Below are 22,943 nucleotides of genomic sequence, written 5' to 3'. Positions count from 1 at the left end.
CTTAAAGAGGCCATATTCTGCGTTTTGTGGTTTTCCCTTTCATGTAGTGCGTTATTTAGGTTTGTGTGCATGTTAATGGTCTTCTCCACCCCCCACCCCTATCATTTGAACATTATATCATGGAGACGTGTCAGAATAGAGGCTCTAAATACTTATATGAACCTGAGCATGACAAGAACATGTCCCCTTGAAGAAGGAATAGAGATTGTGCTTCAGGTATAACTTGACCATAGCATCAAGTTACTTTATTAGTTTAAAATGCTCTTACCATCTGAAAAATGTGAGAAATATCATACATGCAAACACTCTTAATAGAAGAGTTGGACACATGAAAATGTGGTTGCAGTCACAGTTCTTGGCAAAAGGAAGTTTATTCATTTTGGACACGGCAGGTCGTTTTTCGACAGTTGTTGAAATATTTAGCACTTAGCTCAGAAAACTGTTATTAGTTTGCCATCCTTTATCATCTCACAGAAACAATATTTCCTCCTCTCTGATAAACTTTGAGGCCGTACTATCTGCTCTGACCTGGACGCTCGTCATCACGCCCGCCTCTGAGATGATTTCCTCTTTTGTGCGTTGCTCATTTCCTCCTCTCTGCTCCCGATGAGCTTCGAACAATCTGAGCTTCTTCAACACCACTGACCCTGCTGGCATTTCCAGCCGCAGATAACCAAGCGGTGTTGGCGTCCTCGGTCTTCATACTCACATTGAACACAGAGATGATAATGATGGGGGGGATAAAGCTTGACCCCTGCAAGGCCGACAGCTCATAAACGGCTCTTTATCAGCGGCCCCCTGCCCACGGAGGATGAATCAGAGCATCTCTTGTTAGGAACTGATGCTGTGCTGCACATCAGACGCTTGGTGTGAGATCTGAGGCTGCTTTCAGAGAGACGCGATGCAGGCTGCGGTGGGCGTGAGCTCGGTTCAGGATGAGAGAGGGGATATGGTAATTAACCTCATGTGTGCACTGCTTGCACTCAGAGTGGGTGACATGTTGGATAATATTTGGGACATCTGAAGCTCATAACAAGATAAAATCAGCTGTTTCATGCCTTGGGCTCGGTGCAGAAGTGATGCACAGGAGGGACAATGTTCCTGGAAAAAAGGCGTATCATCTACTGCAAATACAGCTTTATAAAGAGTGTTTATCCATGCTGATATTAGAGAATAATAGGGATATACATGTTTATTTGGATGCTTAATGGTCACAATGCTGGCGATGTGTAGCCTATCAACAGGTTGATCACAAAAGCCGGACGTTTATCTTTGTTCATTTATCCGTTTAATCAATAAGCCCATAAAGCTCTGGTGGATCTATGATTAAATGTCGAATAATTTTTCACTAGAAAATGTGGATAAAGATATTTAAATATTTTCTCAGTTTGTGCTACACTTGATGCCTTCATGTTTTTTTTAACTTGATCTGATATTGCAGTCATCATTATTTTAATTTATATTCTTTTTGTAAGGCTGATTTTCAATGTGTATTTAGCTCTTTCTCCAAACGTTGCCTCCCTTTTATAAATATGAGGTTTCAAACAACAAAGGACTCTTTATCCCTTAACCACATGTTCCTTGAGCAATCATTTCTAGCAGCATATTGAATAATAAAGTCTGCTCCCTTCAATGAGTGCCCGTCTGCAGCCAGCAGGTATTTTTGGTATATCTGCTCAGAATGAGATTTCTTTAGAATAGCCCTCCGTCCTGTGGGAGTCTGCTCTCTCCTCTCTCGTCTTTATTTCCTGAGAATCAGTCCTCCAGCGTCCCTAAATGTAGGTCAGGCTGTTGATGTTAACACAGACCTGCAGGGACTTTTATTACTTAAGCACCTCGATCGATCAGCGATGTATAATTCAGGAGCATCTGGTGGCAAGGTTGTCAGTGTCAGACACGCCGTGCATCACTGATCCCCCACCACCTATCGTCTGTCAGCTGTTACATAGATGTTATCCAGATAAACCCTTAATTAGCATTCAACCTGATGCTTTCACAACTAGAGGTGCTAATGTAGCTTTATTTGCCAAATCATATTGATTTCAAGTTTCCAGACTCAGAGGCACTTTTCTTCTGCTTCTAATCTCGTAACAGATTGTGGTTTTAGTCGCTCTGGGTCTGGAAACTCTGTGCCATCCTGCAGCTAATCAAGTCCTCGTTTGAAAGTGATCCATCCCTCGAGGGCCGGGGAAGTGTCCTCCAAAAAGAGTCTGTCTTTCTCTCTTTGAAATGAACTTCCTCTGGCTTTCACTGGAACTCACTTCATCTCTTTGGTGTGTTTGCAGTTACTGACAAACCTCTCCATGCAAAACATTATTTTCCTAATACATCATATCATTATGAGTGAATTGGCTTCCAGAAATATTGTCCACGAGAATAAAAGCAGTCACAGTAGGAGACTACAAAGATCAATTTGAAAAGGAAACGTATTTGAAAATAAATGAGGGCAAGGCAAGTTTATTTATATAGCACCTTTCAACACAAGGCAATTCAAAGGGCAAATTAAATGACTGATTCAAAATGGCCGTCTCTTACGTTGGCCCAAAACACAAATGTGCCATCAGACATGGAAATTAAGAAACATCTGCACAAACTTGACGAAACATGCACAGCGTTTACTAAAAGCTTGCATTAGCAAAACACTGCAAACACAACGGAAACCAGGGGTCACTAAAAAGGGACGCACACAGCTGGGACCGGAGTGCTTGTGGAGATTCTGTGATAATAAAGTTTGCTAACTGTCACAGTTCTTTTAATGTGATCGCATGATTCCTTCCCGTATTATTGCAGATCTGCTGTAAGCTAGCTCGCTACAAACTAACCTAGTCAAATATACTGCCGAAACCAATACAACTATGAGAACAGTGACAGTTGGCCAACTTTATAATCCCTTCTAGTGTTGCTTGTTTTCATTTTGTCTTTATGTTTCGTCATGTTGGTGAAGAAGTTTCTCCTTTTGCATGTTTTTTGGTCGCATTTGTGTTTTTGAATTTTTTATTAAACTGCAGCGTTTTTCCTGATGGAAATGTTTGGGGCCGCTGTAGCACATTTGCACCTCTTGGCCACCGTAGACTTCTGCAAAAAGAAAACAAATCTGCAAGTTTAAGAGCAATTAAAGGGGATACGATGCAATAAGGCCTTAGCCATAATTAAAAGAGAAAGTAGTTTCATGAACGTGCTAGATGTTAAATAGCATTTACTTTGTGTCTCTGTGTGTGTGAGAGCTTTGCCTGCATTACACAGTCAGTATTTATGGAATGCGAGCACAGTGAGATGTAAAAATCTATACTTTGTCAAAATCTATTTGGTGTCTCTCCTTCACTGTCTAATAAAGCACAGGAAGCACTTTGTTATATTGCCTGGGGAGAAGATATTGACATGGCATTTTGGTGGCATTATGAATCTGGTTTAATATCGCCTCATTGTGTAGTAACAGCCTCCGATCATACATCACGTCTGGCAGCGCTGCAGCACTAAATGTTTGATTGAGCTGATGCACCAGGTTTATGAAGGTTAGCTCAGCGTGACGATAAAAACGCCTCGCAGGCAGCGAGTCCGCGGATACGACTCCATCGTCTCCATCGTCCCTCACGCTGAAAACATTAGAAAATGATTCTCTCTTCCCAAACCTGAGCACGTACAGGGTAATATTGCAAAAGACAACCTTTAAAATAAAGTAAGCGTGTAAAAAGCTGATTCTCTTTTTGTTTAGGGCCATTATCTTTATTATCAATTCATCTTTATTTCCCCTCAAATGTTGTAAAATAGTAAAAAGCTCATCAAACTCACCGTTAGCCCAAGGTGATGCGGCAATGTCTCTGTGCTGTTGATAGTTTTCAGCATTTACGTTCATCTGAGACATGAATATGAAACTGGCATTCTGGTATGGCCTGTATAAATGGCGGCCATCTTTGACCAAACGTGTCTGATTCCAGCTGTAACTTTGTTTATCTATGAAATTAACATGTTTGACCACATCTGAAAATATGAGCTTTTTGTCTTACTTTCTCACGCCAAGTACTTCCAAACTTAAAAAATAGACACAGAGGCATTTCAGGACCTCGTATTGCCTTGTTGCTTCACCTCTCTGCTGCTCTGTCCAGCTTCATCCAGAACATCGGAGGCATCCTTCCCATGTTCCTGGTGCTGGCCTTCATGTACACCGTGTGCATGATCATCAAAGACCTGGTGCTGGAGAAGGAGCTCCGCCTGAAGGAGGTGCTGCGCGCCGTGGGCATTCAGAACGGCGCCCTGTGGGCCGCTACGTTCTTCGAGAACATGGTTCTGCTCACGGTGCCATGTGCTCTCATAAGCATCATGGTGAAGGTCAGTGGAGAGGAGACACTCAGCGCAGATGCCCAAACACAAAGCATGCAGTGTCAATATAATGCTCAAAGCTAGCCACTTGTTTTGCACTAAAGGTCTACTATTTCATTGACTTTTGAAGAAGTATAACATCTTTATAATGCATAAAATCATTTTTGATTTAAAGTGGACACAACAGGTGAATAAATAAATAAATAAAATGTAACGAATAGATATCACAAGTTCAGTATTTACATTAACTTATGTTATTTTAAATATGCAAATATATCATTATCTAACGCTAACTTTAGTCAAACAAATAGACAAAGTTAGTCAAATGAACTCCTAAATATGGATTTAGGATGTTTTTGTTTCCTCTAAGATACATGCAACCAATACTTTTTTGTCACATTTGACCCTTTGACAAAGTATAGCCACTTATTTTTCATAAATGTCCATTTTGGAGAGTTATAACACCAACAAAGCTGCATCGTTGTGTATTGAAACGTTGAATTTGAGAGGGACACTACAGGGAGCAATAGTGAAACTTCCCCTTTTGATAGTTTACATTTAAGACATTTTTTATTTATGAAATGTTTTGTTAAAATATGCACAACGAGGCATTATGCTATGCTAAATGTTGGTACATTCAGGAGAAGAACTCTACAGAAAGTCAGAGTTTTTATTTCCTGTAGTCTGAGAAGCAGGGAAATATAAATCTGCTGCTCTGGACAGAGGATTGTTCATGCTTTGTGTTTTGGTATTTTTCGCTGTTATTAATCATTACCAATTAATGAGCACAGAATCAAATCATTACCCTTAATTCTTCAAATCAGCCTCTTCAGTGTAATTAATTGAGCATGGAAGCAACACTGCAATTAAGTCAAATTAATATCACTGCTCCGTTTTTGCCCTTTTATTTCCTCTAATTGCATCACTTCTTCTTCTTTGGTGCTTCATATCATTGGAGGACTGAATGACATGAAAATGCATTTTCTCCCGCTCTAGTTTTGCACCTTTTACATCCCGTATGTTCATAACTTGAATATACACGGCTCTGATTTGTGAGAAAAAGTAGGATGAATGTACTCCTGGGTTATGTGTCAGAGATATAGCCAAACATGATTAATATTTCCTTTTCCCGTGCTGACTAAAAGAAAAGTCTGATAGTAGATATATTTCTGCAGCCTTTGAGCTCATGCATAATATACGCACGCAGGCCGAACAGTGAAGAACAATAGTGAAGACGAGCAAGGCTATCTGAGCTTCATCACGCTCATGATGCATAATACAGTCGAGCGCGATCATCTAATGCTCCTAACATCATCCATCACTGCACAAACAAATCCCAGAAAATGTGACCAACATTAAGTCTTATTACTTGAACACGTTGTAGTTGTTTCAAGTTGCATGCAGTATTATTATTATTATTATTATTATTGCAGCACATCCTTCAGCTCCTTGTTCTGAAGTGTTGTAAACGACATACAAAGGATTGTTATTCTCGATCGGCCTAATCAATTTTTTGCAGTTTAATTAGGAAATGCGGCTGGCAAATAAAATGATATTTGAACAGCTGGGTGAAATGTAATTTCCCATCAGCATGATGTGTTTGGAGCCATCAGCCGTTTGTAAACATTAACAACAATAAATTGAGTTAGAGCAGAGCCTTGGAGGATGTGTATTCAGATCACAGGCCCGCTCTAAGTGATCATTTCACAGCCATTCTCATCGCATTAATAATAATAGCAAATCAAAAGGCAATTATCATAAAGCTGTATCTGGATTAGGTGTGACAACAAACGCTTCTGTCACCGACACCTGATCCCGTGCACTCGGTCTCTTCTGTTATAGCAGCGACTACCTTCTATTGTTCTGGAATCTGTTTTTATTAATAACCAACAGATCACTGAGGATCAACAACACACACACACACACACACACACACACACACACACACACACACACACACACACACACACACACACACACACACACACACACACACACACACACACACACACACACACACACACACACACACACACACACACACACACACACACACACACACACACACACACACACACACACACACACGCTGCAGGGTGTCCTTGTTTTGACACATCCTCCAAATGCTTTGAAACTCATTAAAATGTGATGAATTAGTCGTGCACAACAACAGAGACCTCCTCTGTGTTATTGACGTGTCATCAATCACTCATGCACACAGGACTAAAACTAATTAATGCAATTAGACGCTATTGATCCAGAAATGTGAGGCTGCTAGAACATTACATTTACTTTCAAACTTAACATCCCATTCCTCTCCCACACACTCCTCCCCCCCCCCCCCATCTTCTGAGTCAAGTGCAGACACACTTCAAACAACATGCCTACATATATTCAGAAGTTGTATTTGTACATTTTAAGCTTTTCTTTTTATCAGCACTGTGGTGAGAAGTGTGTCAGTTTCCTCCTGGTGCGCCTAACACCATGTGTGTCTGAATGCCTCTCCTCTGGACAAGGAAATCAGCAGGAGGATCATGGAGATGTGACTGCACGCAGAGATCATTACAATCAGGAAGCTTATGGATGTGATGAGATCTCAGCCAGGAGATGCAGTCTGCACAGCGAAGCCTCTCTGTGACAGCAGTGATAATCAATGTGATCTATATGAACATACAGTAGGATCAAATGAGCATGTAGATCAAATGTGGCTTTACACAGCGGTCAGGCATATTTCAGTGTCTTTTTTGTATAACTTTTAAAATAAGAAACAGCCACAGGAGAAAAAACATAACGCAAGTGCAGGTGCTGTTAAAGGAGAGATGAAAACAAAACCTGGAGACAAAATGAATAAATAATGAACACAAATTATATATGATTATATTATATTATTATTAAAATATAACGATTAAGACACATAACTTTAGATGTAATCTTCAAGCTGGCAGAAAACAAATATGCATCAGCAGCCATACTCCAGACCCAGGTTTATGTTGCTTCTGATGTGCAATGCCTACATGTACCAGGATGCATTGCAAACCTAACAAGTCTAGGAGTTACAGCAGGCTAATATATAAACTACAGATGAGCCGCTAACATTAACAAACTATGTAAGGTAATGAAGAGTTAACGGTATTGCACATGAGCATTGGTGTTCCACGAGTCATCCTCCAGACCCCCGTTATAAGCTGCCCCCGGCTCCCCCCCCCCCCCAGGTTCCTGCGCTCTCTGGCCCAGTCTCTGCCTTTATACATGACGTTAGCCTGGATCTACTCAGTGGCCATGATCGTGAAGGGCATCGTGGCGGAGAAGGAGGCGCGTCTGAAGGAGACGGTGAGGATCATGGGTCTGCGGGGGGCCATCTACTGGCTGAGCTGGGCGGTGTCCAGCCTGCTGCCGCTGGCCCTCAGCGCCGTGCTCCTCGCTCTCGTCCTGAAGGTGACATGATTTACCATCGATTAGAGGAGGACCCAGCTCTACTTCTGCAGAGACTTCAGTCTGACATTATGTTAATGAGGAAAACACGTTTAAATCACGAGGTTTTAATCATAATTGCATCAAAAAGCATAATTTTCCAAACTGGGACTCTCCAGATTTAAACTCAGTAAAAATAGAGCAGGGTCCTCCTTCAAACTGGCACAGTAACAGAGTTTCATGTTGGGTTGTTTCACACAAAATCCTATTTGAACCCTTTTAAAACTCTTTTACTCTGCCTCCTCCTCAAATAATCATCTTTAATCACACTTTCTGAATCTGTTTCCTCCAATCTCCTCGACTAAAACTCCAAAGTGTTTGCTTCAGTGTCATGTGTCTGCTTCCTGTGTCAGTACGGTAAGGTTCTGCAGTACAGCGACCCCTCGGTGATCTTCGTCTTCCTGCTGGTGTTCTGCCTGGCCACCGTCACGCAGTGCTTCTTCATCAGCGTCTTCTTCTCCAAGGCTAACCTCGCTGCGGCGTGCGGCGGCCTCATCTACTTCGTCCTCTACCTTCCGCACGTCCTCTGCTACGCCTGGAGGGACGTCATGGGCTTCCCGGTCAAGGTGGCGGTGGTGAGTCTGTTTTAATATCTCCTCCTGCTGTTGTCATACTCACCGTACTCTGAGGTATGTTACCAGCCACGATAATCACACTTTGGCAATCAAAGCTCCTTTTCCATTTACTCTACTGTATATCCAAACAAACTTGAGTTTGATTATTAAAGATAAGATGACCATGCACACATGTTTGGCATTGTCCACATGTGAAGCCTTTTTGGAAAGGAGTAGGCCATTTCAACCTTAGATATTCCACCTAAAAACGTTTTGTGCATAAATAATAATAAAATAAATGCATGCACTTTTCCAAAGTAACTTTTGCTCTTCCTATTAACAAAATAAACACTATCTGCTCTATGGAGAAATGAACTTGTACTCTTAGATTCCAAGAAGATAAATGGGATAGATCTTTGGAAAATGTAACTGTTATACATGGTTAAGATCTTTTTTTGTTATTTAATTTAATTAATTAATTAAAATGGTTCTTTTATGTTGACCAATTGTGCTGTATTGTTCCAGTATCAAATAAAACATGAAAGAAAAAAATATATACAAATGAAAATAAATAAATGAATACATTTCCACACAAATAAGTAAATAAATAAATGTACAAATAATGAAATGAACACGTACAATGATTCTTACATATATTAATGTCTTATATATATATTTTTTAATTTTATAATCTTCGCTGATTGTGCTCTGTTGTCCCAATAAAAAAGAAAACAGATTAGATAAACATTTATTTAAGTGGCAGGGAAATGCAAAATGTAAATGCAAAAGTATGAATTGTTTTCAAATGTAAAGATATTTGTAATTATGAAAATACAACTACTACTTTGGACGTGTGCAAAGTCCAAAGTAACTCCATCAGGTGCCGGTTGATAACGTTTCTCATGTTGAAAGGAAGTTCATCTACTCAATTATTTCTTTATAGATTTGCCCTCATCCTCTCTGCATAACTCTGATAATGAGTTGTATCTGCAAGATGGATTTAGAGTTTCTGTGAACTTTAAACATTCAATCATTTAGGAATACATATTCATCCTGTCACTCTGCATTGCTTCCCAATTGTCTTGACATATTTTGCCACAAACCTGCAGAACTTTATTAAAACTGGACGCACATAAAGAAGGGAGTAGACGGACACAGCGAGGAAGATTCTCCACCCTCTTCTGTCTCATCAAGATAAATGCTGCACCATTGCTCAACCTTCAGTGTAGCCTTTCTGCGACCTTTATGGAGCTGCTGCTATCATTTGTCCTCACGCTGTCCTTTCTGCACACAAAGACACAGCATCCTGAATCTTCATCGCTGTGTATCGTCCCAAAACTTCATCCGGTTATCTTCTATTTTTTTGTCCTTTCAACAATACGATATCAACTCGAGGAGAAGCAAACACTGTCGTGCTTTTATCTATCAAAGTGCATGTCGTCTAGGGCCGTCTGAATGTTTGTATTATATTATTTATTAATAAAATGTCCATTACCATTCAGCTGTATCCACAGAGTGCATACAAATTATTATTTTTTAAATGTATGAAATTGAATTAAATAATTAAATGCATGCCTGAATAAATAGATGAAAATAATGAAAAATATTCATATTGTCTGAAAGGACTAAAAACGAAATTTCGATTACCGTAGATTAAATATCTTTAAAAATACATTGTGATATATCATTTTAAGGCTATATAATTGAGGCTTCCTAATAGACACACTTTCAAATGTATTGTACTTTGTTAAATCTGCTTCAAACCGACATCCAATAGAAATAACTTTGACCGTAAACATTATTTCACTCTTTCCAGTCCATTTCCTTTTGCACTCTGCATGCAGGTGATGTATGCATTTTAAATATAAAGGAGTGCAAACCTTTTTAAATCTCCACACTCCCCCGGCGCTTACATCTCCCTCTGCCTCTGCACAGTGAGATGGATCTCCCTCTGCTCCTCTAATTAGCATGAGCAATGTTCCTCTGACCAAACCACTATCCAGTTCATCCTCACACTTCATCACTGGTGTGTGTGTGTGTGTGTGTGTGTGTGTGTGTGTGTGTGTGTGTGTGTGTGTGTGTGTGTGTGTGTGTGTGTGTGTGTGTGTGTGTGTGTGTGTGTGTGTGTGTGTGTGTGTGTGTGTGTGTGTGTGTGTGTGTGTGTGTGTGTGTGTGTGTGTGTGTGTGTGTGTCCAGAGCTGGGATGAAACCCCATCGTGCCGAGGCATACAAATTGTCCCCCACATTGTCCTTGATAATGAAGTCTATAATTTCTAAAGATCACCTGGATTTACGAGAAGAGCTTCTGAGAGCAGCTGCAGGCAGGAATCACATCCTAGCACTCTCTACTGTACTTTTTAAATCTTTTTTTACCTGCACTTCTGAACGAGGTGGAAACAAGAGAGCGCCTCGAGCTATTCTGTTTTCTGGAAATATTTTCAATTAATCTTTCTGTCCTGGAAAAATCCCGAGGAAAATGCTAATTCCTGCAAAATCATTTGATATTGCTCAGGTCATAATTGATTCCTGCTTTTTCAACATCTGGACGCTCACTTCAGAATATGGGTTTTGTTAAAACATGTCTAATAATGCACTCTTATTTAGGAAACTCTCAATAGACCAACATAAGTACATTACTATTACCTACTGTGCTAATCACAATGCACTGCTCATTATTCTCTCAGTATATTACAAATAATTGCCAATATTCTGGTGTGTGTGATTATTTTCAACTCTTCTAATATAATTTGTAATATAGAATAAACTGAGACAATTAACTATATTTATTTTTGCAAGAAACACAAAGGGAATTCAATACAACAAGGCTCTCAATGTCTATGTTGTCCGTAAAGCAGATTGGGATGAATAGAGTACATCTTATCTTATCTTTAAAAAGGACCTACATAAATATACCAGTTTACTCATCGCAATGCAATGCTGATCTTTCTCTCAGTAGTTATGAGTATCAAAATAATATTCTGCCAATGAACTAACCGATTCCCAGTGTTGTTAAACTTTCCAGACTTTCTGTTCCGACATGTTCCTGCAGGAATAAAAACTCTTCCAGTTTATCAAATCAATCTTCGTCACACAGGAGCTGGTTGTGCTCCTGTCCGTCATGCAGCTGTCAGAGACGACTTTCTGCACAGCGCCTCTGATCGCTCTTCCTCTAACGATGCTCTGTGGCTGCAGCCAGATGAATCTGACATGTGTTCATGTGAGGCGCTTATTTGGTCCGCCTCCACCTCCTCTCGGAGCTATATAAGTGGCTGCTGTGGTTTTGTCAGCCATTCATTCCGAGGTCAAGGATAGTTGCCCTGCTGTCACCTCGTTCTCTGACTGTCTGCTGATTGCTTGTCAGAGGAAACAGGAAGCTGGAGGTCTGTGTCTCTGCAGCAGGTCGCTCCTCTTCCTCAGCCTGGTTGTGTAACACCGGGCAGGCAGTCTCCGTGATTGTTGCAGCTTCACAAACGCTGTGAGCAAATGAGGCGTGATGAAACAGCTGGCGGTGCGGAGTGATAGGCCCGCGGCAGATGATGTCTCATGGGCAAAAGCATCATTTGCAATTTCCCTCTGTACTGTATGAGAGCACAGACAAATCTCAGTTTGCAGCTCAGTCTCCATCTTTGTTCTGAAATGAAGTCCTGAGAGATGTTCACAAAGCCGGCGCAGCAATTACAGCAGCTGAGCTTCCTTCTGTCTGCCGCTGCCGATCAGCTGAGCGTGACCTCGATGCTCAGATTAAGTCATCACCTGAATCACTGAATGCTATGTCCTCTGAGTCGTTGCTTTGGAATGACGTTTCTCCTTTACTGCCGATAATTAGACGAGCAGATGGACACTATTTTCGTGTCAGGATGTAAAATATGGAGCTGGTTAGCTTAGCGGTCTGAAAAAGCTAAAATCCCAATGTTACCTCTAGGCTGGGCTCTGGTTTAAGACAGAGGGTGAAAAGGATGCTGCAGCACAGGCGCCATAAAACAAATAAAGAGCTTTGTGAACATTAAAGCTTGGAAACATGTCACAGTAGAGACTCAAAATACTTATATTAAACCTGAATATATGCAGAATTTGTGCTATTCCTTACTAATGAATACTGTTAGGGAGATAAAAGAAAGTTTAAATCATAATAATAATTTTGTTTACGTGATATATAAGATTTCAAAGATTACAAGGAGGTCAAATAGTCGAGAATACAAAAAAATGAATCATAGTAATCTAAAAATACTCAACAGATGACCCCCTCGGTAGAAAGTACAAAATAAATAAGACAATAACAAATTAAATAATAATAATAATACCATTTAATAAAAATAAAGATTTAGAATCTTAGGTACATTAAATATATTTAAAAGATGCCGGTAGTCCCCATGCTTGGTTAAAGTCATGCACGCATTAACTCCTCCTCGCACTCTTTCCGATCCACCATGCTCTTGTCAATCCTCCAGAGTCTGCTGTCCTGCGTGGCGTTCGGGTACGGCTGCGAGAACTTTGCGAAGTACGAGGTGCAAGGCATCGGGATCCAGTGGTCCAACATCCTCCAGAGCCCGGAGGAGGGCGACAGCTACACCTTCATCGTCTCCATCATCATGATGCTGTTCGACGCCGTCTTTTACTGGCTGCTCACCTGGTACATCGAGAACGTCTTCCCAGGTATGCACTGTTATTAAAGCTGATTCATTTGACACCTAATGATTCTCTTAGAAACTCAGTTAATGTACAGAGTAGAGATATAGGATTTATAATATATGTGAGTTTTGCATTGGCTACATATGGATATACACATATACACAAATTGGTCATCCTGTCATTAAGAATATGTATGTTATTGCACAAAAACATGAATGAGATCAAAATTCAATATTGATGCAGTCATGCAAACAGACTTAATGCTTTATAACGGAGAGACAGGATGTGTAGGGAGGAAACATGAACTGTAATTCATGTTTCTGAAGTAAAATGTGAATATCACCTGATCCCAGGTCAGTATGGGATCCCGAAGCCGTGGTACTTCCCCGTCACGGCGTCGTACTGGTGCGGGACCGCCTCTGTGACGACCGCTGCCCCCCCCTCGCTGAAGGACCCCTCCGTAAACAGCGGTAGGTAATATGTGTGTGTGTGTCTGTGAGAATGAAGTGTTAGTTTATCGCGACGGCTCGCAAAGAAACAGCAACACCTGATTTGTCACTTCAGGTGAAAATGGAGTTTGTTGCTTTGTGAGGAACAGCGGTGTGCAACTCGTGAAAAAAAAATATTTCCAATTAACATTCAGAGGATCGAGTGAGGTGTCTTCAAATGTTACACTTTTAAAGGAATACAGAGTGTTCTAAATAAATAATTGTATTTTTAAGTTCATTTAAATGTGTCACTCTCAATATATCATTTTCTGTGAAGATAATGAAGGCATGTTTTATAAGTGTATGCATGTTTTGTTTGCGTGTGTCTGCAGAGTATCTGGAGAAAGCACCGCCCGATATGAGAGCAGGCGTCTCAATCCGTAACCTGGTTAAAATCTACAAGACGGGGAAGAAGCTGGCGGTGGACGGCCTCAGCATGGACTTCTACGAGGATCAGATCACGTCTTTCCTCGGACACAACGGAGCCGGGAAAACCACCACCATGTGAGTCACCTGTTGCTCCTCTAGAAGGTTGTGCTCTGCATGTTTGAAAGAAATTGGGATAATAGGTTGGAAGAGTTTTAGGATGACAGGGGGTTAAAACACAAACTGTAGGTAAGACTAAGAAGCAGAGAAGAAAAAGCTCTGAGCGAATTTAACCAAACATAACAGAGCACTGAAAACATGCACATGCTACTATCTTATTCTTTTTAAAGTTACATAAGCAAGAAGCATGCAAAAAAAGAAGAAAATAGTTTATTTATGCTATTAGCTATTCACTTTATTCCATGTGAAATCAATTTGGAGAGACTAAAAACATAATCTTTTATTCATAATTGTATTATTTTAACGAAATCAAATAATGCAAGTCTCGAGGACTGGCCAAAAAAGTTTGAAATAGTTGTAGGTATATTGAGTTCCTTTCCAGCTCTATAATTACAAAGGAGTTATGCATCATCTCTAAGCTTAATAATAATCAGAGTGTGTGTGTTTGTGTGTGTGTGTTTCCTCTGCAGGTCCATCCTGACCGGCCTGTTCCCTCCTACATCGGGAACGGCTCTGATCAACGGATACGACATCCTGTCTGACATGGACTCCATCAGGAAGTATCTGGGAATGTGTCCGCAGCACAACGTCTTGTTCAATGAGTGAGGGAAATCTGCAAGTTTAAACACTGCTATAACCATGCTTTCATTTCAGTGTTTTTAAAAGAAGAGATCATTAGAGTGCATAATGAGGTCTCATGATCATTATCCCTTTCTCTTTTCTCCTAAAAATCATATTTCTCCTGATGGCATCGTTCCCAACTCGTACATTCCACCTTTAGCGTCCCTTCGGTTTCTTTCTCTGCACAAACTGATTACCTGCAAGTCCTACATCATAATTACGTCTGAATACCTGCAGATTACTTTCATTAATATGAATCCCTGACAGTCAACGCATCTCTATTAAACAGGGTTAAAATGCATGCACACAGACAGATAGACATCACGACATATTTTGATCCCACTTTTCTCTATCAGTTCCAAACGTGCACTTGAGAAAAAGCAGCCTCATCATCTTGCAGGATTGCATTAATGTGACAGTTCTGGACACTTCAAACACTTTTACATAAATATGTGGCAGGAAGATGGCCTCTTTTATTGCTATTGATGTTCATTTCTCTTCCCAGCCTGACAGTGGAGGAGCATATCTACTTCTACGCCCGTCTGAAGGGACTCAGCCGCCAGGAGGTGCAGACGGAGATGGAGCAGATGATTGAGGACGTTGGTTTACTGCACAAGAGGAAGGATCTGGCTAAGAACCTGTCAGGTGTGTGTCTGGTGAAGTTATGCTGTGATGTACATTTCATTCTAGATGTGTTTTGTGCTCGGTGCATTCATTTATTCCCCCTGGCTGGGAGGGAATATCATCTTCAGATTACCCTTTGCTGCAAGGTGAAGCTGCACCGCACACACACACACACACACACACCGCCCCTGTGTGTCACAGGTTGTGTAATTCATTGTCTGGGGGACATGAGCTTGACAAACTGTCCTCGGTCACGGGTTACTTGTGAGCAAAATCACTGAAAATGACTCTGAAGGCTGATGCATGCCGACATTTCCACTACATTAGCTCTGCAGCAGATGCATTTGGACTGGAGTAACCCGAGGAAGGTGTGTCTACTCCTCTGACATCAATCTTCTTGCAAGAGAGAAAAAAACCGATCATCCTGACACATTTAGTATATAATCAGTTCCCATATTGTGTCATAAAAACACAGGAAATACTTTATTCTTTAAGACATAATACATGATGGAGGTTGTTCTGTTGCAGGCGGGATGCAGAGGAAGCTGTCTGTGGCGATAGCGTTTGTCGGCGGCTCAAAAATCGTCATCCTGGATGAACCCACAGCGGGTGTGGACCCCTACGCCCGCAGGGGGATCTGGGACCTGCTGCTCAAATACAAACAAGGTGAGGAAGAACCAACGCTCTGCCGGGTTCAAGTGCGTCCTTACAAATACTTCAAACATGTTATTTTTTTTACTTCTAATGGCTTTGAAATATGGCATAAAATGTGTTATTCTTGAGGGACTGACTTGTTGGTCAGTAAAACGTTCTTATTTTATTCTAAGTGGCATTAAAAAAAGGTCTTGAATCTTACTTGTCTTGAGCTTTGTCTCAGGACAAGTAAGCTTTAAGTGTCAGCTTTAAGTGTTGCTATCATTTGTATGTGTTTTGGTACTTTACTTGAGGACATAACATAAATATACGTTAACTTACTAATGGTGTTGTTCACAGCCTTTAATATATGTGAATAATTTTAGTTTGTATATTTTACAGCAGGAATTAACATAAATACACACTAACCTACTGATAGTGTTCATATTAAGAGAACAAGAAAAGAAAGGAAAAACTATTATAACAATAAAATACAAACACAAAAAATAACTTTTCCAACCAGAGCTGAGCTACAGGTCAACTTTAGCGCTTGTATTGTGTATATTAACATTCGATTAGGAGAGCTAAGGGTAATGACAGTATCCGATTGACTCTGTGCCTCTCTGCAGTGGGTGGACAGAAATTGTAATTTGTCCTGGAACAGAAGTGAATCTGAGACGCTTTAATTGACATTTCTATTCAACGGAGTCTGTAATTGTGTCCTCCATCAGTCAGCGTTGTATACCGTGTGTCTCCTGCTGCAGGACACGGACATTACAGCAACATAAACTCAACACGTGTCCAAATGTTGAATGTGCATTGAGTGACATGCCGCCCTCTCTGTCATTAGCTCATCATTAACTTCCACAGATAACTCAGCGTTAATGAGAACTCCCACATCCTGTTAGTCCTCTAATTGGCACATCAATACAGAGTGTGTTTTTTATAGAACATTCTACTTATTTTGGCTCTTCACTGCTAATTAAGCGTGCAGGCTTTTCAAACAAGTGTTTTGATTGAATTGGCTTTCCCTGAGAGGCCTCTTTTATTTGAGCTGGAAAGCACCACACAAATATGACATTTTTGTCAAAAAAGCAACCAAACAAGATTTAGATTACACAGCAAACGAAACTAGATTTCTCCCACTAAATTTCTTGGAAGTGAAAAAAGAATTAGCACCTCTGAAGTAAAGTTATTTTATGATTTAATTAGTGCTTGTGTAGTGAAATTAGATAAAGCAGCTCGTCTGAAATGCAATAAACAGAATATTACAGCGGCACAGTACAGCACTGAGATTACATCTGACACATGTAGGAAGGTGATTCACTTTGAGAGGAACAGAGCTGCAAAGAAAATCATTTCAGAGCATGCAAACCTACTATAAGTTATATGTATTTAAGTGGATGCTGATTGCAGCTGTATGTATCTTCCTCCATTCAGAAGCAGTTACACCATATCTGAATCTCATCCACTGAGTAAAATACATTATTTCAGTTTATTCTTTATTATATTGAAATGGAAACAAAATAATGCGTAATGGCTGCGTGGAATTGCTCTGGTTCCCTCACACAGTCTGAAGCGTGCAGGTTAATAATAATATTCACAGTGTGAATGTGTGCCTGCATAGTGTCCCCCGCTTTAAAAAAAAAACCAAGATAATAGAAGGACGGATGATTTCCACAGACGGCAGTTAATAAAGTGTTGCACAATAATTCATCTTTCTGCAGAAGTACATAACATCTGTCCAGGTTGTAGTACCCATTCCTCTCAGGTTGATTTAGAGGCGAGGAAGCTGAATAACGGAACATTTCCAGCCGCTCTTTGCTGTGCGAGTAATTCCAATTTACCTGAACTGCTTTTGATATATCACTTTCTGCTGTAATGCACCACAAAACACGATAAATCAGAAAACCTGAGTGGGCCGTCTGCAGTCCAAACACATTTATTTTACTCCAAACTCTCAGAGGACGCTGAGCCTTTAGATTTTCCTCTTGTAAAGCATAACAAATCCTGAGGAAAATTATGTGTGAGTTTGAGCGTCCAAAATATCTCCTCACCCCCTCCCCTCATCAGCAGCGCGCTCTCCCCCTTATACTAAATAGTTCTGTGCAGCTCGGGGATTTTTTGGGGAGTTTTATTCTTGAGGACTTGCTCGGCACAGCGTAAGCAAACAATATTTAACCGAGGAGGGATTTAGCTGATCAGCTGGTGACAGGGCACAAGAGGAGGAGGAGGAGGAGGAGGAGGAGGAGGAGGAATAGATGGCCAAGCAAAATGTGGAGCTGCAGCTGAAGACGTCTGAGTGTGCCCCCGAGATATATGTGACCTGCGAGGGTTTAACCAGCTCAGCAGCCTTCTGCAATAAACACCAAATGAAGTGAAGATATAAAAGTGCATGTTCTGAGATTGGAATGCCTGATATGGGACAGAAATGTGCAAAAGATATAGAAGAGTGCGAAATGTTTACAGTGTGAAGATAAACTAGATGTGCTCACATGATGTGCATAAAAAAAGTGTCTATATGGGGAGTTCAAGTTAATCACAAATTGAAAATCTGTCTAAATGTAGCAGCGTGTACATGCACCATCATTGCTAAAGAAAAAGCTTCTGTTATTATCTTTAGTTGACCTTTGTGGCATTACTAGCCGTACACATAGAATCTAACACAGTCTGCTGAAAGTGCCTGAGTTGAATCGGGTTCCTTTTTGTCACTAAACGATGAAAAGATGAGGTTAAATGTTTTAAAAGTGACTCCATAAAAAGTGACTGCAGAGTCCCAGCCATGCTGAGACTTAATTACACTCCTTCCCTCTGTCCTGGTGTTTGGGGCACGTGATAATTAACGCTTGTTATCTGATACAGCGTGATATTAAAGGATTTGCACATCTGTGAATAGCCTCGCAGTACATGCTGTCGTTGTCATTGCAATCAGTTTTCGTCGTCTCCGAGCACAGAGGAAATAAGACTCACAGAAACGCTGGAAAGCAGGCTTAGTGTGGCCTTTATCATCATTTTAATTTTGTCCCAGATTCACACCCACACACACTCCTCTGGAGCTTTGTTGCCGCGTTGGTAAAAACAGTGTGGAATTGGCAGAGAGGAGATAAGAGAGCACCATGCAGAGACAGATTGTGATATTGGCTTGATTCGAACACTTCTGATCCCAGACACATTTTCTTGTCAAAACAAACAAAATCCAAAGAGGGAAAATGCTTCAGAGGAGCTTTTTTTAAATTTCCAATCTGTGCTTTAATTTGATTATATTTGCAATCCAGTGTTTCTCTCTCTCACTGAGTCCATTCACTGGTGTGTTTCCTCCTCAGGCCGCACCATCATCCTGTCCACACACCACATGGACGAGGCGGACATCTTGGGGGATCGCATCGCCATCATCGCCAACGGGAAGATGCGCTGCTGCGGTTCCTCGCTCTTCCTGAAGAAGTGCTTCGGCAGCGGCTACTACCTGACGCTGGTGCGAGAGGGGAGCGTCAAGATGGCGGCACAGAGAAACGGGATCATTCAGAGTCAGGTCAAGGATGTACCGACAGTAAGAAGACCACTTTTCAACACAAAAGAGACCAAATATTGGCAATTGACAAAGTGGAACCATCATTATGATATGCTTTTGTTTGTCACTAGTTTTGTCAAAGTCTACATCTACCATAACCAACAAATGTGGCACTTAAAGGAGACCTATCATGCTATATTTGAATAATATATTGTAGGGCCATACCTATACAGTGGGGCAAAAAAGTATTTAGTCAGCCACCAATTGTGCAAGTTCTCCCATTTAAAAAGACGAGAGAGGCCTGTAATTTTCATCCTAGGTATACCTCAACTATGAGAGACAGAATGAGAAAAAACTAATCCAGAAAATCACATTGTCTGATTTTTAAAGAATTTATTTGCACATTATGGTGGAAAATAAGTATTTGGTCAATAACAAAAGTTCATCTCAATACTTTGTTATATACCCTTTGTTGGCAATGACAGAGGTCAAACGTTTTCTGTAAGTCTTCACAAGGTTTTCACACACTGTTGCTGGTATTTTGGCCCATTCCTCCATGCAGATCTCCTCTAGAGCAGTGATGTTTTGGGACTGTCGCTGGGCAACACTGACTTTCAACTCCCTCCAAANGATTTGGGTGGAAGCAAAAAGAGAACAGGATGTGCCACTTCCTCCGTGGTGAGTTCCCTGGAACACCGGGGACACTATTCATGTATAAAGAGTACACAGTGCATTTTGCCATGATAGGTCACCTTAAACGGGAAGCCCACTGCTGGCGGAAAACGAGGTGTCAGCGTGAGAGTGAACCAAGTCTAAGTTGCAGGCTGCGAAAACCAAAACATGAGGCTGAAGAGGCCAAAATGCGCAAGGGAAGTCTGGTGAAATCTGAATGTGAGTTAATCGTAAATTGTGTTTCAGTTTAGGTGACCTTGTTCCGTTTCTTGTTTGTCGGTTCTTTTACTGTCGCCATCTCAGTGTGGACTTCAGGGACAGTAGTGTCACCAAGTCCTCAAAAGCCAAAGCCATGACACCATACTATTCAAGGATACAAATCGGAAGATTAGGTGGAGAGCAAACAAAGAATAGACTATAAATAAGGATTATGGACCATGGTTTAGTCTACAGGGCCCAGGATTCAAAACTTTTAATCCCTATCTGAATCAGATCAGATGGAATTTTGGAAGGTCCAAACCAAAAAACAGGATAGGATCACTTTGATGATCCGACAATCAGGCAAATCGCAATCCAGCTTTTAATCTGGAGTCAAATCGTTCAAAACGGGTAGTTCTAAACCGAAAACACAGGATTGGGACAGTTTGACAAAAAACTGGATTGATCCTGATCCACCAGAGGGGGGATTTCCAGTGGACTTACCAGAAGCAAAATGTACTAAGCATTTATTTAAAAATATGTTTCAATATAAATAAGAATGGCAAAAGTTTGTTCTGAAATAAATTACACATTTTTAGCTTTCATGCAAATCAATTTTCATTTTCCATTTTTTGGTCACGTTTGGGGTGCTATTGTTGTTTTCACAAACCAAAGTGATACATAGAATAATTTTGCTCATGAAGTATCACACAAAGATGGTCAATCACAAATGTAATTAAGGATTAAAGAAAAAATACCTCAACAAAAAAAAGTCCATCTGCATCACCTTTCAAAAGTAATTGCGGACAATAGAAGGACCCTCCAGAATTATCCGATAATCAGACAAATGGCGCAGATTTTTAAAAGGACCGCATATTTATCAAAGGTCGCATAATCCCCGCATTTTTCCACACAAAGTTGAGAAAAAAAAAAGTTGGATCGTCTTGACCTGACCGTCATCAGCTCGGCGCATCACAGAATGTTAAACAACACTAGTTAGAGATGACGTGGGAAGCTCACACCAATAGAGAAAGACGACCCAGATGACGCCACAACACAATCTAATCCATCTCAATTACCGGACGAACAAAAAGAATGGGGGAAATCTATTCTGCACCCCGTGCAAACTGTGTGTTGGAGCATAAGAGAAAATCGAACGGGACGACCCACTTGATCTCATTCCAAACATTCGAAAATGCTTCTGCTGCTGCGGACAAGAAAGCCAAACAACCTCACATTCACCGAGGCAGTAAACCTCATCAAAAACCCTTTCGCAAGGGCTACAAGAAACGAAGTGAGTACCTACCAAGATTGAAGCTGGTCAGATAACGAACGAGTAAATGAAAACGGAATGAGGCGGAGAAGTGAGTGCGTGTGTGTGCGTGTGTGTGTGTGTGTGTGTGTGTGTGGGGTGTGTGTGTGTGTGTGAGTGAGGTGTGTGTGTGTGAGTCAGGTGTGTGTGTGTGAGTGAGGTGTGTGTGTGTGAATAGTAAAGGGGTTTAGACGTTAGTGGCAGGATGTGTTGTTGTGAGAGAGAATAAATAAGACAGCCCAATATTTAAAAAAATTGTTATTCTTTTTCCCCGCATATTTAGCATATTTCCGCATATTTCGCAACTTCCCGCAATTTCACCGCATAAAATCACATAAAAACCCCGCATGTTTAATCGCATAATCAAGGAATTTAGCCCGCATAATAAAGGATTTTTGCCCGCGTTTTTCTGGAGGGTCTAAATAGATGTCTGCAATGTGGTCTTCTTGTCTTCCTTGTATTATTTTACATTTTTCGATCGGTAGGATTAAACCACTGATATTCAGGATCTAGTCATCTTGAAAAATCGTAATCTGGATCAGGCTGATCCTATCCTGAATTGCTTTGAACTCCAGGGACAAAATCTGGCCGACTTGTCTGATCCTGGATCACAAAAAATGCGATTTCAAAATCTGATCGGATCTGATTGAGATTAAAAGTTTTGAACTCCTGGGCCCAGGTGATCAGGGCAAACATCCATCCCGAGCGTAAAAGGAGCAATGGTGCGTTCAAGGGGTTTAAGGCTTGTATGAACCTCAGGGACAGTGGTAGACGGTTTCTGAAGAGCACTGACATAAATGTTGTCTCTTTCTGGCCTTGAAAGAAGAACAGAACTTGTTTATAACCTGTTGGTATCCTTCATTTTTCAACCAGTTGTTGAATGTTGCTTTTAAGAGAGGAAATTGTCAATTACAATTCCACAAATATTTGTATTGAGACTCAGATTCAATCTCAGAACCCTGTAAAGTGGTGATAGGAGGGAGGTTTAAGGGTTTACATTTTGCTTTGGAGAACAACATGAGCTTTGTCTTGTTGGCATTTAAAACAAGTGTCGCTTCACATAGGGTACGTTGAATACTGGTCAAAACAGTCTGGCAAAGAGCTTGAGGTGGTCTAGACACAGAGCAATATATCTCTGCATCAGCATTTTGCATTTGGAGAAGCCAAAATGCTCTCTGATAATCTGTCAACGTTTAATTTACATTATGCAAAGTAAAGTAAAACAATGATAACACCCAACATATTGTTCAGCTTCAGTTAAGTTTCAAAGCATTCTCAGTAATGTTTAAAGATGCATGACTTTGTTTCTGCTTCTTAAAATTGTGTTGGAATATAAAACTTTTTCACTTTGCAGCATCCTGAGGTCCTGA

General features: G+C 40.7%; 1 protein-coding gene across 1 annotated transcript in view; it reads left to right on the top strand.

Annotated features, from left to right (window-relative positions):
- Positions 1 to 22,943, top strand: part of LOC104955793 (ATP-binding cassette sub-family A member 1-like) — a 48,401-nt gene extending 25,458 nt beyond the window's left edge. Inside the window, exons 14-23 of the mRNA XM_010783189.1 lie at positions 4,104 to 4,326; positions 8,142 to 8,363; positions 12,791 to 12,995; positions 13,325 to 13,441; positions 13,792 to 13,963; positions 14,476 to 14,607; positions 15,132 to 15,271; positions 15,779 to 15,916; positions 19,207 to 19,471; positions 22,928 to 22,943. Coding sequence (XP_010781491.1) covers positions 4,104 to 4,326; positions 8,142 to 8,363; positions 12,791 to 12,995; positions 13,325 to 13,441; positions 13,792 to 13,963; positions 14,476 to 14,607; positions 15,132 to 15,271; positions 15,779 to 15,916; positions 19,207 to 19,471; positions 22,928 to 22,943 — 1,630 coding nt within the window. The remainder of the gene's footprint in view (positions 1 to 4,103; positions 4,327 to 8,141; positions 8,364 to 12,790; positions 12,996 to 13,324; positions 13,442 to 13,791; positions 13,964 to 14,475; positions 14,608 to 15,131; positions 15,272 to 15,778; positions 15,917 to 19,206; positions 19,472 to 22,927) is intronic.

Source organism: Notothenia coriiceps, unplaced genomic scaffold, assembly GCF_000735185.1.
Source record: "Notothenia coriiceps isolate Sejong01 unplaced genomic scaffold, NC01 NC01_scaffold00000661, whole genome shotgun sequence".
NCBI lineage: Eukaryota > Metazoa > Chordata > Actinopteri > Perciformes > Nototheniidae > Notothenia > Notothenia coriiceps.
This window is presented reverse-complemented; position numbering and strand designations above follow the sequence as displayed.